At 37.8% G+C, this 17,007-nt stretch overlaps 1 protein-coding gene across 1 annotated transcript; it reads left to right on the forward strand.

Annotated features, from left to right (window-relative positions):
• Nucleotides 1-4,120: 4,120 nt before the first annotated feature.
• On the forward strand, nucleotides 4,121-10,649 carry LOC307138907 (leukocyte elastase inhibitor-like). The gene is made up of 7 exons (XM_079837601.1): nucleotides 4,121-4,165; nucleotides 4,324-4,500; nucleotides 6,565-6,738; nucleotides 6,825-6,942; nucleotides 8,971-9,113; nucleotides 9,198-9,365; nucleotides 10,170-10,649. Exons 2-7 carry the CDS (start codon nucleotides 4,333-4,335, stop codon nucleotides 10,581-10,583), a joined length of 1,185 nt encoding a protein of 394 aa, XP_079693727.1. The 5' UTR covers nucleotides 4,121-4,165; nucleotides 4,324-4,332; the 3' UTR covers nucleotides 10,584-10,649.
• Nucleotides 10,650-17,007: the final 6,358 nt, after the last annotated feature.

The following is a 17,007-nucleotide window of genomic DNA, read 5'->3' on the forward strand; positions in this document are numbered from 1 at the left end:
TGTGTTTTATGTTTTAACGCTGATCAGTTGTGTATCATGGATTCTTGTTTACGTATATACTTTTCCTGTCTGGCCAAAATAAATGTTAACCTTGATTTCTCTTGTATGGTTCCGAAATCGTTATTCTAGTATGGATCGATGTAGAGTCCTTTATTACCGCAAAATCTAGGGTTATGATAGATCACACCGATGACGGTACGACTGAAGCATGGAGCGCAGCGGACGCGATATTACGATTTCTGACTATCGCTGGGTTAGCACGTTGTAGTCCGTGAATATTACTAAAATTACACTTTTTGTTGAGTGAGCATGTGCAACCACTTAAAGGTAAAATATTCACCCTGCACCCTCTGACTAATTACAGAAGTAACCATTTTGTGTCCGTGAGCGCGCAATGTCCGGACGCGTCTGTCTCTATGCGATTTAGGGTCTCTCGATGAACGAATATAAAAACTAGGAAGATATAAAGAAAATCAACGATCTAAATTAAATCGCAACTAATCGTAAAATCAGCTGATAAACTCTAAATGTAGCACACTTTATGGAGTCACTTAGAATTGGAGTCAGATAAAATTATTAATGGAGTCAGATTTAAAATGAGATATCAATAAATTAGGAGAACTTCACCGAAAGGCTGAAAAGGCTTACACGCAGAATTCCTTCTGGCCAAGTCATTAGTATCCGGTTTTTGGGCTAATGGATGGAGATTTACAGCACCATTCTCTCCGAATCAGCCAACAACCCAAACAGCATACCATTCTCCACCCCAGCGATCATTCGCACAAAGTCATTCGCCTCATTCTTCTTATTTCGTACCACATTATGTACCTGTACCAGCTCCAGCCCTTGGCTACCCACCTCCCATGCAGGCCTCTACATTGACTGCCTCCCAAATCTGCCTGCCTTTCTAAGTCTTATGGAGATGGCTATCACTGCTTCCTATGGCATTTCGAAACCTAAGCTGTTACCTTTCTCTTCAGGAAAGGAGAGTGACTTCCTCCTACTTAAGAAGGGCCTAGACAGCATACTTGGACCTCATCCACATTTAACTGACGACTATAAGTAGAAAGTTCTCTTAGATAATTTGAAATTGCCCACTGCCTACCTGGTAGCCAGTGCTGACGCTCCCACCACGTGCTGCGCGTAGGGCACCAAGTGATCAGGGGGGCACTGTAGACACACTACTCACTAAATTACCCATCAATTACCGAGACTCCTTTGTTGAACACTGTCTGGCCCAAGGAATTCTCATAGACCGCTAAATTTGTTCCAAGGCCAGTAACGATAGCGATTTGAAGGTCGCTGCGCGTTCGGTGTTGTCAGCTGGGTAGAATGGGTTATTTCTAATTCATCTTTTATCTGACTCCATTTAATCATCTCGAATTTAGGATAGAATGCCAATTGGTTGTTGGGTCATTTATATTTAATAGTTAGTCACACATTTAGTCATTCAATTTAACCCTTCGTTGCCATAATCTACTAGAGAATTATAGAGTAAGTCAGAATAGATAAAAAAATTTACAATTTATTAACAGTCAGGTAAATGTATAATGCCAATTACACAATAGACATAAATCTTTTTTAAACGGAAACACAAAATCTGGCTATGGTTACACTTAAAATAGTTTCAAAATGGATGTTGATGGAGATGATAAAAACTTATACCATTAATTACACAGCATGAGAGAGAGAGAGAGAGAGAGAGAGAGAGAGAGAGAGAGAGAGAGAGAGAGAGAGAGAGAGAGAGAGAAGAGAGCCAAAGAGCAGGGGCCAGTTGCATAAACTAAGCCATTATGTTAAGACAGTGTCTATTTAAAAAAAATTATGAACAGTCTTAAAGGAAATGTATGTAAGATTGTGGCCAAAACTGGTACTGCAATCACTTTCAAATTACTGTAGAGCGGTGTATCCCCTCTCCCCCTCCCCCTGACTCGAGGTTGCCAGATAGGCTGCAGGATCCAGCAGGAGCGTAGGCTGCTACAAGGAGCTTCCAATGGCAAGTGACGAGTCCTACATAGCAAGTTCTTTGTTTTTTCATTGTTACAACGTTTTTCTGATTCATAACGAGGTCTTTTAGGTTTCGTAAAGTTTTTTTTTTTTTTATCCAAAAAGTTTGTAGCTGCAGCTGTGGTAACTAGAGCAGAGCTGGCAACCTAGATGCCGAAACACTACTGACTTCGTGATTGGTAGATAGGTGGAGGGTGGCGCTTCAGGCCAAAACACAACATGTCAACATCAACATCAGTTGTGGGCTGCAACTTCACTTTTAAAATGACAATATCCTGGCTGGACAACTGTTGTCAGTGATATAAGTATTTGAAATGAACATGATTTATTAATGTCTAGCGACATATCAGGGTCATTTTATGATTAATTGAAATACATTTCTTACATACAGTTCCTTTAAAGAAAAAAAATGTATGTCTAACTTGTAAGACTAGTCTTAACGGTTTATGCAACCGGCCCCAGGTCCTACGCAGAGAAAGCCAGAGCATAAAAGAGACAGAGCTACCGTTGTAAACTTCTTTTATCCTTTTCCCTGACGTCACCAAACTCAAACATGACCCATTCAAAACTAACCAATCAGACCAAAACGTGAGGCGTTCAAACTAACCAATCAGACCAAGCTTCCCCCACTGTACTAAAGGTGTGACACACATTTGGCCTGCAGGCCTTCTGTATCCTTTGTCTTCAGGAATTCCAAATGGCCCTCTGATAAGGTTAAGATGGGGGTTGGCAACAGTAAAGCAAATGTCTTTGTTCAATTTCAAATATCAAATATCTTTTATTATTTTCAACCTTACATTAACACATACTTCCAAACGTCATCAGCTATTACATTATTGGGTTGTACACACATTATGATTAATACAGCTATCATTAGTATATTTATTTATTTATTGAGTTTAGGTTAATTGCTACACACAGTTATTGAATTGTGCAATTTGTTCCTGTTCCAGGAGGATAAACATCAGTTTAATAATTACAGGGTTCGTTACAAGCTGATTTGCTGATTGGCTTAAAGCATGGGCAGTGTAGGGTGAGGCAACATTTATTACAATGAAACCAATAACTGTCGATTCATTCACCTCAGACATGCTGGAATAATTTAGATGGACAGACAGATAGATAGATAGATAGATAGATAGATAGATAGATAGATAGATAGATAGATAGATAGATAGATAGATAGATAGATAGATAGATAGATAGATAGATAGATAGATAGATAGATAGATAGATAGATAGATAGATAGATAGATAGATAGATAGATAGATAGATAGCATTGTTAAACATTTTAGTGTGGAATCACAGTATAGCTGCTTTGAAACCATCTCTATTGTAAAAATTGCTATATAAATAAAGGTGACTTGACCACATCCCAGGTTAATAATTGCATTATTTTCACAGTAATTTCACAGTAGTTTTCTTGTATCTAACTGCACAAAAAAAAGTGCAGTTGTAAAAAAAGTGCAGTTGTAAAAAAAATGGTTTTACTGTGAGTTGACAGTAAAACACAATTTACTTTAAACAAACATCATTATACTGTATTTCTTTTACATAATTATTGGGTTATATTTATATTATATAATAATATCACGTATGAAAAGGCATTTCATAATACACATGAACACATGACCTTGTTTTTTACGCAACCGACACGAACACCTTAGGAAAAACTACAGATCACAATCACTATGAAGTGCTAATAATTGTAACTCAAACGTTGTTTAGACAAGCATTTGTACTTTGGATGTGTGTGATGAGGATCATTATTTTCATTATGTTTTTATTGTTTTGTTAAAGTCTCCAACCGTCATCGGTTATTCCATTATTGGGTTGTAAACACTTTATGTTTAATATAATTATCATTTGTCTTTCTTGAGTTCAGGTAACTTTCTTCAGTTACACACATTTTTATTAACTTTAATTTTTTTTACTTATGATAAACAAATGCATAATGTGTCATGTAATTTGATGCTGTTCCAGGTGGATAAACATCAGTTTAATAATTACAGGGTATGTTACAAGCTGATTTGCTGATTGGCTTTAAGCATGGGCGTTTTAGGGCGAAGCAGCATTTATTAGAACGGCACCCATAACCAGAGATTCATTCACCTCAGACACGCTGGGAAACTTCATCATTTCTGTCGATTACTCAAGGTAATGCTTTTAGACATACTTTTATGCATGCAATTTAAATGGTAACCCACACAGTAATAACATTTATTGATTAAAACAGATCTAACATAACTAGATTGTGTGTCATGATGAAGAAGATCTTTTGCTGTTATTCAAAACTACTGCTATTTCTTGTTCAGCTTTTGAAAATGCAGCCGTTGTCTCCCGCAAACGCACATTTCTCCTTCAACCTGTTCAAGAAGATCAGTGGAGGAAACCCATCAGGAAATGTGTTCTACTCTCCTGTCAGCATCTCCTCGGCTCTGGCCATGGTGTCGCTCGGTGCAAGAGGAAACACAGCAGATCAAATTATTCAGGTGATCTCACACTTATGTAGTTATGTTTTATGATCAGTAGTTCTGAATTCAAAATGTATACATAGGCTATATGTGTCAGGGTTATGTTCTGTTTTATCTTTGTTTTCATTGTGTTCAGTTACTGTTTTCCTTTGACTGTAGTTTTCCTGTGTTTCATTGATTCATCCCATTCACCTGTTACCTTGTTCATTCGTTAGCTCCTTTGTTTGCCCTGTTTTCTTAAGCCCTTTGTACTGCGGAGGAGTTTAGGTAGGAGGGGAGAGCGGGGCACAACCTAACGCGGGGTTAGTTGTAACACAAATGGTTTAAAACTTTCCACACACGTCAGGATGACAAAACTTGGTGTATTTACCAGTTGCCATATCAACATTATTTCAAGAAAAAATTGCGGCAAAATAAAAAAATAATCTTTGGAAGATATTACTGTACATTTATTTAACCATAGCAAAAAACTTTTCTTAAGGTAATTTTTCCATCTCTGTTTTTTGTGTTTATTTAAAACTCGACAAATATGATATTTTAATCTTATATCTATTATTTACCGGTTAAGATGGTTCTTTAATGCTGATCTAACAGTAGAAGACACAAGCCAGTTTTAAATCCCAGTTGCGCAGGTGGGGCATGTTGTCACACTGTGTTACAATGAGCCCTTATTATAACTACGCTATTATATTCAATACTTTTATGAATTCTATTGAGAAACCATGAGAAAAAGGTAAATAAATACTGAGAGTCAATGTTCAGAAATGTTTCATTATTATTATGTTTTTAACTATGCTTTATAGCTGTGTTTGTTGTCAAACTCAAATTATTTTATTTAATTTTATTTGAAAAAGTTAATAATTGTAGGTTATTGGCAAAATGTTTTAGTTTGTCTTGGATATTTTTTTTAGATTATATCAGATAAACAATATATTTTAAGCTGTCATATGGTCATGTTACAATGTGCCCTCACATGTTACATGTTTCCATTCTTTCAGGGTAAATCAAGAAACAAAAGTATACACTGTATTAATGAAACAAAACCACATAATTGTACTAAACGTGTGAAATTAGTGTGGGAAAAAATAAATACTCCAAATGGATTTACACAAACTAAAGCCCTATTCGCACGGGATTAGTATTTTCTGGGGACCTCGTGTTATTTAGAAAAAAAAAATTTTTCGTTATAGATATAGCTGTATGATATAGGCTATTATAAACAACAGTTCCATGCGCATGCTGCTATATGTTATCTAGGCTTGTTGCCATAGTCGGTGTTACACCGAATACAGTACATCACTTTCCCACCGTCGTTTTGATTTTTTCCATTTGCGGGGACATTTTTCATTCACAAATTACAGACATGGCCGATTCGCATGAGATTAAGATCACAGAAAACCTCCGCAATTATTACAAATTACTAGAAAATTTCTGGGACTACCGTTCCAGTGAGTGAAATCCCAGAGTCCGTTCCAGAGAGTGAAATTCCCGAATCTGTTCCAGTGAGTGAAATCCCAGTCTGCTCCAGTGAGTGAAATCCCAGTCTGCTCCAGTGAGTGAAATCCCTGAGTCTGTTCCAGTGAGTGAAATCCTAGAGTCCGTTCCAGTGAGTAAAATCCCAGAGTCCATTCCAGTGAGTGAAATCCTAGAGTCCGTTCCAGTGAGTAAAATCCCAGAGTCCATTCCAGTGAGTGAAATCCTAGAGTCTGTTCCAGTGAGTAAAATTCCTGAGTCCATTCCAGTGAGTGAAATTCTTGAGTTCGTTCCTGAGAGTGAAGTTCCCGAGTCCGTTCCAGTGAGTGAAGTTCCCGAGTCCATTTCAGTGAGTGAAGTTCACTGAACTCATTAGCTCCTTTTTTTGCTTTTTGTACTTAAGCCCTCAGTTTTAGTCAGTTCGTTGTCCTGTATTGTGTATCCTCTATGTGTAACTGTTCGACTATCTCCAACCGTGACAATATGTGTGTTTGATGCAACATCATGTTCAGTATTTTAAACTATTATATTCTGTATTTTTAAGACTATATGTTGAACTTCAGAAGTGAGGTTATCTTTATTAATTCTTCCCACAATAATGCTGTGTAGGTCTTGGGCTTTAAAGGCCCTAGCAAATCCCAATCCGTGACTCAAGAACATCATGTGGATGAAATTCATTCCAGCTTCAAGAAGTTTATGAGTGAGCTGAACAAACCAGGAGTCCCGTATGAGTGGAGTCTTGCCAACCGCCTCTACGGAGAGCAATCCTACCAGTTTGTTGAGGTAAGACTCGGTTTATTCACTGGAGGTTCTGGAAATGTTCCCAGCTCTAATATCATTTGCACCTCAATTGGTTTGATATGTTACAGAAATTCCTTAATGACACAAAAATATACTATGGAGCCGGACTGGAGAAGGTGGACTTCAAGACCAAATCAGAGGCTGCTCGTGTCACCATTAACCAATGGGTGGAGAAAAAAACACAAGGTGAAATCCAGCATAAACTTACTCCACAAATAATTATTTGCAGGGTTTTTTTTTTTTCCTTCTGCTTTTTAAGTTTTATGGTTTATTAAGGGCCATGTTCAGCTTTATGGGTTCTTGACTTGAGCTATAAATTTCTTTGGAGGTTAAAGTTTTGACTTTAATGCACTTTTTATTTGGCCGTTAATTTTGAATTTCCATAAGAACTTTGAGACATACACTTTAATAGTGTTTTTTTTTTTTTTTTATACTTAAGTAACAATATAGGTGTTCACACTTACATATAATCAGATATAGTATAAAATATGCATGTGTGGCGAGCTGTCCAAGGAGAGGGCTCCGAATTTGGAATTTGGCCTGAATGGGAATAATCGAGATTGAGGAGTTGGGGTAGAGGAGAAAAATGTTGGAAAATCAGTCTGTCGTGGAACAGAGGTAAGTCGGCTTTACATATAAGCCTCCTCTCGTGCTGAATTGGGTAGATTATCTGAACATTCTTCCTCTCGAATTTAATAAAGCATAACCTAGAGATTCAATCAATTAGGGATGAAACGATTACCGGTTTCACGATAAACCACGGTAAAATTTAGTGACGGTTAGTAATATCGTATAAAATTTAATTATCATTAAAACCGCATGTGATTATCACGATTTTAAAACTTGCGGTAAATCTTGTCCAGTCAGCGTCAGTCTGTTGCGCGCACCGCTGTTTTCTGAATGAGAAGAAATGGCAGAAGGCAGTGACAGCACTCTGGAGATTGTTCAGCCTCTAAAAGGACCCAATCTGAGGCGTTGTCATATTTTGGCTTTTACAAAAGTCCTGAGGGAAACTTAATCGAAGATGGTCACCTGTCTGCAGAACATGCCAGAATAAAGTCGCTGTAATAGGGGAAACACTTCAAAACTACGAACGCAAGGCAAGTGGACTTTGACCTCAATACCAAAACTACGTCTGGGAAATAATAACGTGAAGCGAACGAACAAGTTCAGACAAGACTAGGATGACATTTAAGGGATAATAATCAGGGTTTGCCATTAACAACCGCCGTTTGCGGGTGTAAGTTAACGTTATTTCGGCTGCACACTAGCCACTCTGCTGTTGAACTTATTATAGTCTTCTCAAAAGCCATCTGTTATAATCGCGTTGCACATTATAACCACTCACACGTGTTTATATTGAGTTTATGAATACAATGTCTCATAATCAGAGGCGTTCAGATTATCCGGAATTTTGTTCAGAGCGCGCGCCGCTCACACGCTGAAATCTACACTAAAAGCAGAGATGTGTGTGTGATGTTTGCAAGAGATTCACTCATCATACAGAGGTTGCCTGTTTTTGTTCTATTTCAGCAGCGAAAATAGTTTCAAACAAACACAGCAGAACCACAGCGCATCTGATGTGACTGGCATAAAGTTGGTGAATTTAGGGACCGTCTCTAAAGTTACATACAGCATTGGTAACTTTATACACGTTTGAAACTTTAATAGCATTTGAAGACAATGAAAGTCATAAAACTGGCTGTAAAGTGATCATCTAGGTGTCAGGTATGCTGCAGTCATTTTGATATTTAATAAAATAAACTGTCAAATCATATGGAAATATGGATATGCATTATTTCTCTAGGATACTGTTTGGGCTCTTACACAAAACATGCTAGATTTAAATGCATCATTGCTGAACACTGATGAGAATATTGCTTGAGAATATATTTACAGAGATAATATTAGAGATTATATTTACGAGAAATTATTATTATTTATGCGTTGCTATATTGACGACGGCCATTATAAGGAAGAAAATCCCACAGAATCTTGCTTAAAAAAGTGCATAGAGCTGCTTTAGTTTGTTTGTTGATTTTCAAATATAAAACTTGAACAAAACCGTGATAATATTGATAACCGTGATAATTTGGGTCACTATAATCGTGATGTTAAATTTCCATACCGTTTCATCCCTACAATCAATTCATTAGGCCAATGAGAATCAGTTCAAATCAGTGCTCAATGTGGACCATGGACCATGTATTTTAGAGAAGATCAAGGACTTGGTGCCACCAGGAGTCATTGATGGGATGACGAGACTGGTCTTGGTGAACGCCATCTACTTCAAGGGAAAGTGGGAGAAGAAATTCCTAAAGGAAGCCACCAGTGATGGCCAGTTTAAGCTGAACAAGGTTAGATTTCATGCTTTTTTAAATATATTTTAACAGTCATGAAAAGAGAAGTTATAAAGTGTTTTTTTCACTGATGTTTGGCAGACTCAAACTAAACCAGTGAAGATGATGCATCAAACCACGCACTTTCCTCTAGCCTCAATCCCAGAGATGAACAGTCAGATTTTGGAGCTGCCGTATGTCAGGAAGAATCTCAGTATGTTGATCATCCTTCCTAATAAGATTGAAGACAGCACCACTGGCCTTCAGAAGGTGAGACTGCACAGATTGATAGTTTGAAAAAAAAAAAAAAAGGTATTGTTGTAAAAATGTCCAACTTTAGCTCATGGTTCACATGTCTTTTTCCACTGTGAATTCTTTATTGATTAATATGAAGTAAATTTAACAATAACTTTTATATTATTTTGATGAACACTTACTGGAATGAAGCAACTTGGGTTTACTTGATTTTATATTTTATAACTACAGAGCTTTGATCACAAAACGGAGCATTTAATAGCAACTTAGTAAGACATATTATTGGCAGATACAGCGTGGCAACATATACTTACATGCACTTTATATCAATAGTCTGTTATACTGTTATAAAGATCTCATTGATTTACATTTTAAGATATCAGAATTTCATCTTTTTGGCCATGTAAAATTCAGCATCTGAATAGCATATTTTTGCTCAGTTTAGGCCTGTGAATAAACTTGAGCTGTTTTTCCTCCATATTCTCATATACTATATATAACCATAAACACCTGATGAATAAAATATTATACTCAACACGTATGCATTGCACTTTTTAGAATTTTTTTTGCAACCTTTTTTTTGTTTGATTTTTTTAAATGTTTTGTCTAAATGATAATAAAATGTTCCATTTAAATGTATCAGGTTTTACAGGATAAATACTGCATACATCTAAGCCACTGAAGTGGAGGTGTATTTAAATTATAGTCTCCATGACTTGATCCGATTCCAACACAAAAAAATTATCATCACTGATGCTGTACAAACAGACCCCAGTTTATGCAAATAGACACACTTAACATGTCTCTCTTATTATCCAGCTTGAAAAGGCACTGACCTATGAGAAGCTCATGGAGTGGACCAAACCAGAAGTCATGCCTGTACAAAAGGTTCAAGTGTCTCTGCCCAGATTCAAGATGGAGGAAAAATACGACATGAAGACTCTTCTGATCAGCATGGGAATGGAAGATGTTTTTGACAAGAAAAAGGTGAACCTTTCAGGCATGACCTCCAACAAAGACCTGGTGGTGTCGAAGGTGATTCATAAAGCCTTTGTTGAAGTCAACGAGGAAGGAACCGAAGCGACTGCAGCCACCGCCGTCATCATGAACTTAACTTCAATGCCTCCAACCTCACCCCCAAAAACCTTTGTTGCAGACCACCCATTCCTTTTCTTCATCCGGCATAATACCTCCAATGTCATTCTGTTTAATGGACGCTTCTGTTCTCCTTGAAGATGACATGATAATTCTAGATGAATGTGTTCCTCTGATGAATAAAATCACTAGTAAATAAATGAGTGAAATTGTCTGTGTGCATTTACTTTAACAGAGTCATTTAAGTTTCTTGATGCGCTTCTAAAAAATAAATTAATATTTAAAAATAATTATTTTGGATGAATCTGTTCAACATTTAGTTTTTTGTATGCTGCTTACAAAAAACTAACAACAGTCTGGTTCTGGTTCTCAAATCTGACTGGCTGAGAGCCTTTTCCAGCCATGTGATATTCCCCCAGTATCAGCACGGAAACCCTTCTACCGTTTGTATCACTCCGCTTGCAGCATTTCTCACAGAGTGTCATGGCGGACGAGCAAACCACAATCATTTTACAAATACCTCTGTTATTGTGTCACAGAATGTAGTTTTAAGAGTCTTTTACTCTAGAATGTAGTTATTTAGACCTCAAATATGCAACTTATATAAACATAGCACATATTTGACAATGTTTTTAGACGTTTTTGACGTTCAGTTCTCATGTGCCCACGAGAACAGCTTTATCTTCGCCAGTCCTTCAAGAATCTCTGTTTGTTTAAACACGAGGTATAATTCATTTTGGATATATCAAGCAGGCAATCTTTGGTGTTAATATATTAATTGTTCCAGAGCTAATTGATTTGGCTAAGGGCAAAGTTAAGTTTCATAATATATAATATATTAGCCAATATACTATGATGGCTAATATTATTTTTCAATAAATAATATTTTATATAAATAACATGCCATATTTGTTATTGAGAAAGGGTCCACTAGTGCAGTGAAAGTTACATTATTACACCATTAGAAGGCAAAGACTGTATGAGTGAGTCAAGAGCAAAGATTTTCATATTGAAATGGACTGAAACAGAAACAAGTACCTTGTATTTACTTTAAACAACTTACAAATGCACTGTCTAGCGCTGTCATGGAAATGGTTGAAATGGGTACTGTAGTCCAAATTCAAAATATTGGAGAGAGTTGTTTCCCCAGCCTCCTCCTCCTCAGACCCGATGCTCACGAGGGTAACCAGCTTGAGGACGCAACAGGAGCGAGTGCAATTGACAATGAAAGCCACATTGCAAGTTGGGTCATTTTTTTGATGGATGCTTTTAGGTCGGGTAGAATCTGGAAACTCTGACCCAGTTTGTTTCCTGGCTGCCATGGCAGCAATATGCTGTGTTTTTATGGGATGATTTTAGACTCAAAAAGATTAATAAATGCACACACAATTATCCATGAACTTGATCAATGTTGCAGGCAAGGTTTACTTTCCACAAACAAATGCCTTTTAACTTGTGTGTGCAAAATGAATTACATGAATGTGCAGCGATTTGTACAAATAGAGACTAGAGAATAGTTGTGAATACAAACCTTCGATTTTGTATTAATGTAAGTCAGAATTTGCATGTGCAACGAGCAAGATGTGCATTTGTGGATCCGTTGACGCACATGCATTCATTGACTCATTTGTGAGTCGATCCTATTTGATTCATTTGGACTTTGAGACTTTCATTTCGCCGGTTTGGCCTTGCACGATCCACACACACCGCTGTCTAAGAAAACCTGCTGCCACTAGATGGCAGTATTCTGCAAAAACAGACACCGGCATCATAAGCGTTATTCTGCCTATAAGATGCTTTATGTATGGAGTCAATATAACACCACATAGATTTGCAAAAGAATAAAGTATTGCAAAAGAAAATAAATTTTTGCACACAAAAATAAAGAATTGTAAAACGAAAATAAAGTGGTCTCATTTGCAACGTTTCAGTCAAGTGTGAGTGCGATACTGTTTCCCCTTTGCTCTTCATTTTTCTGTGGGTTTCACTTTGTGGCACTGTTTTGACATGGGGGGTGGAGTCAAGAAACTGGGGCGTGTTCAGCTGACATGGTCAAGCCTCCCTCCGTGTGACATCATCTCCTCGAGATGCAGATCAGCACAGATGAAGGCACCATGGTTGAGAGGCTTGCGGGTGGATCGTTTCCTTGTACTCACACTTTTATTAGCATTTAAACGGACATGGTTTTGTTTTGTTACAACCAGATGTGTATTAAAAGCATTTGCTTAAGTTAGAGATCATGTTAAAGTGGTGTTTATTAGGGGTGTGCATTGGGACTGCCCTCACAATTCGATTCGATTACGATTCACCAGGTAACGATTCGATTCAATTCGATTCTACGATGCATTGCGATGCATCAAAATTCTACTGCACACAACAAGGCAAATTTTTAATCAGTCATGAGGCAATACAAGCAGTCAGATATTAAACAACAGATTGTATTGGCTGCTATGTGTGTATTATCACTCTCCTGTATCTTTGACATAAATGTCATTAAATAAAATAAAATAGAATGGTACAGGGTATTGGATATGGCATTTTCAAACCTGAAAAAGAAAACATAAATCACTGCTTTCAGTGCTTTGAATGAGAAATGTTTCTCTTCTCTCTGCTTTAGAACCATTTGAAATTATATAGAGCAATAATAACCAACTAAGCCAACTTTTTCCAGCAGTGAACATAAGTGTTTTTTTTTACACACAGTAAAAAGCTTTAAGACAGGGCACTTCATGAACTCCTGTGCAAATATTAATCCGTAATTACAGTCACACTATTGTAACAACAACCACCACCCAGGCACCCAGCAATAAAGATATTCAGTGCAACACACACAGTAACGTTGACACTAGGGACTCGTCAATTCTCGTGCTTGATTTTAGTGTGGCAGGCGCGTTAGCAGGGCGTAAGCAGCGCATATTTTTTTCGGCGCCCATGTGAACAGATTAGAGCATTCACATCGCACGCAGAGGCGGCGCGGCAGCGCATCGCAGGAGCAGAAGCAGCAGTGCCGCGATCGTTTCGGCGCCGAGTCTATTTTTGCCGCGCTGCTCACGCTGATTTAAAGCCACAGTGGATTGTTCTTGATCAAAACTGACCAGATTAACATGGAAAATAACAAATTTCACCATGAAATCATGTTGTGAAGTGCCCAGTGTGTTTCACAATCACCATATGACATCCAGAGCTGTTAAAAAAAATTAAAACACAACACTGCCAGAAGTTTTTGCCCAACCTTCAAAAGCCTGTTTAAATGATTAAAACTAGAAGCATATATTCACTTTAATGTTAACTTACATTTATCATGTGAACTACTTATATACAACAAGTTATATGCATGTGTGTTAGTTTGGGACAGAGGGGAACGCGGTCGCATTTGCTGCCCATCATAAATCAAAGCACGAGACAGACGGGGCTCGGAGGAGAAGACCGAAAAATGTGACATAATGTACAATATTTGTCTGTATTTGCAATATCTGCGCGAGACAAACGCTGCCAGTGTGAATCCACAATGGGGGCGCGGGCTCCGGCTCTCCATACCCACCGCTCCGCGTGAAGCCGGCGTCAGAATCCGAAATGTGCCCAGATGTCCGCTTTCCAAGCTTTGGGTACGTTTTTAATTACCCGTCTATCGCGGCCATCTCCCTCCGCCTCAGCCATCTTGATTGTTGTTGTTATGACCCTGGAAGTAATTGAAACTTCACAACTTTATTGTCCAACTCAAGTCCAGAAAATAAACGGTGACATAATCGATTATGGCCCTTAGCCGCATCGATGCTGAATCGTGCATGCCCCGCATTGCGATGCATCGCTGAATCGATTATTGTTGACACCACTAGTGTTTATTATTAGCTAAATTTCACACACATGCCAGAATGACGAAACTTAGTGTTTTTACTAGTTGCCATATCAACATTATTTAGAGAAAAAATAGCGCCAAAATTAAAAAATCTCTGGAAGATATTACTGAACATGTATTTGAACATAACAAAAGTAAATTTCTTACTTAAATTTAGTTTTCATCTCTTTTTTTGTGTTTATTTAAGACAAATCCGATATTATTTTAATCTTAAATCTGTAATGTAACAGTTGAGATCGTTCTTTAATGTTGATCTAACCAGCAGAAGACACGAGCCACGATTTAAATGCCAGTTGTGCAGGTGGGGTGCGTTGTAGCACTGCGTTACAATGAGCCCCAATTAGAACTATGCCATTATATTCTATACATTTATTAATTCTTTTGAGAAACCAAGAGAAAAGGGTGAATAATGACAGAGTTAATGTTCAGAAATTATTAATTATTATTATGTTTTGAACTATGCTGTATAGCTGTATTTAGTGATGTGTTTGTAGTCATGTGTTTTAATGATTAAAAAATGCCATTATTTTATTAAAAAAAGTTAATAGTTGTATTTTGTTGACAAAATATTTTAGTTTGTGTTGTATATTTTTTTGATTGTATCAGGTAATATTTTAAGCTGTTATTTGGTCATGTTACATTGTGCCCCTCACATGTTACAATGTACCCCACCTATGGGGCATGTTGTCACATTTCACTTCCATTCTTTCGGGGTAAATCAAGAAAAAAGTATACACTGTATTAATGAAACAAAACCACATAATTGTACTAGACGTGTGCAATTAAAGTGGGAAACAATAAATACTCTGAACCCCAAATGGATTTACACAAACTGAGAAAGTCAAAAAGCGTTAGGTTGTGCCCCGCTCTCCCCTATATTCGAGTGAAACGGCTTCTGAAATTAGAAAAAAGGTAGTGCGGGGCTTGATTTCGTCCTTCGGGAATTGATTGGATCGTTGGAAGTTGGGCGTTGGTAACAAAATGGAGGCCGATTTGAATGCCAGTTTGCACTCAGTTGTGGAGAAAAACTCGATCTATCTCTTAAATATTTTTTTTTTTGCTCTCTAAATATTTTCTTCATATGTTACTGAGCATATTTCCTCACTTTTCACTGCTTTATGCTACAGATTTCCCTTATTTTAAGCCTTTTATGGCTTTATTTGTAAAAAAAAATGTCTCAGCTCTCCCTTATAAGGGGGCGCGCTGTAAGCGCGTTCAAACACGCTGCATTCCTAAGTGCGAGCCGTCACGACAAGCTGTTCGTCCGACTATATTGAGTAATTTTTACATAAAAAAAGCTTTTATTTCTCATAAATTTCTCTCTTTTTGCCTCAAGTCCTTCCTGAAGAAGGTATTGTGTACACCGAGAAACAAGCACCTAACCACCATATTCCTACGATCAGTGACAGGTTTCTGAGAGGCAGTGCAGAAACGAGACAGGGGGCGATAACCCCACCCTTGCGCCATAGCACATGACAGGAAGAAAAGAGAAGTCGTTTCGATGGGGGAGGGAAAGTTTTAAGGGTAAGTGAATTTTTAAAAATTAATGTGCACAGATAAATCAGTTATAGTAAACACTACAATATTACATATAAAAATATGAATAGTAAAATTTGATTTCATGCCGCCTTCAAGCAAACGCTGCTAATACACATGTAATTAACAAAACCATATACTATAAAAGTGTGCAAACTGAGACTGAGAGAAATAAAGCTTTCCTGTAGCTCAAAAAGTAGAGCATGGCGCTAGCAACGCCAAGGTTGTAGGTTCGAGTCCCAGGGAAAGCAAGAACTGACAAAATGTAAAATGTGTACCTTGAATGCAATGTAAGTCGCTTTGGATAAAAGCATCTGCCAAATGCATAAATGTAAATTTAAATGTAAACAGCAGATGCTGGCTATTTTCAGACAGTTTGCGTTAGCCAGTAGTCCACAGCTAATAATAAACACCACTTTAACATGATCTCTAACTTAAGCAAATGCTTTTAATACACATCTGGTTGTAACAAAACAAAACCATGCCCGTTTAAATGCTAATAAAAGTGTGAGTACAAGGAAACGATCCACCCGCAAGCCTCTCAACCATGGTGCCTTCATCTGTGCTGATCTGCGTCTCGAGGAGATGATGTCACACGGAGGGAGGCTTGACCATGTCAGCTGAACACGCCTCAGTTTCTTGACTCCACCCCCCCATGCCACAAAATGAAACCAAGGGGGTAATCCTACACCCAGAAAGTGTACCTTCCATAGGGGCAGCCATTGCTAACCAAGCCATCACCTGCTGTTAGCATCCCATTGACTCCCATTTATTTTGGCGTTACTTTGACAGCGAATAACTTTGCATCCGAGGCGTTTAAAGACTCCATTTGTCCATTGTTTATAAATAAATGTCAATGTATAAAAGCCTCCATTACCTTGTATCTTACATTATTGCCCCGTAGAAGCTGTTTTTGTAAAAATAGGCTAACGATTGCGTCATAACCACAAGACTCTGTCGCACAGTAGATAAATTAGCGTATAGACAGGAGGAGAAGCTTGCGGGCAATCTTTTACTGTCTATGAGGCAATGGGGGGGACGTGGAGGCATAAAGTCCGATAAAGTCAAGGGAGAAGCATGGGGAGAAGCCCATAGAGAGCCAAAAGCAACGGGACAAAATATTTAGACAACGCGATTCAGATTTGACTTTGCACAACTACTAGAAGACTT

Source organism: Gobio gobio (genome assembly GCF_949357685.1).
Source record: "Gobio gobio genome assembly, chromosome: 15".
Lineage (NCBI taxonomy): Eukaryota > Metazoa > Chordata > Actinopteri > Cypriniformes > Gobionidae > Gobio > Gobio gobio.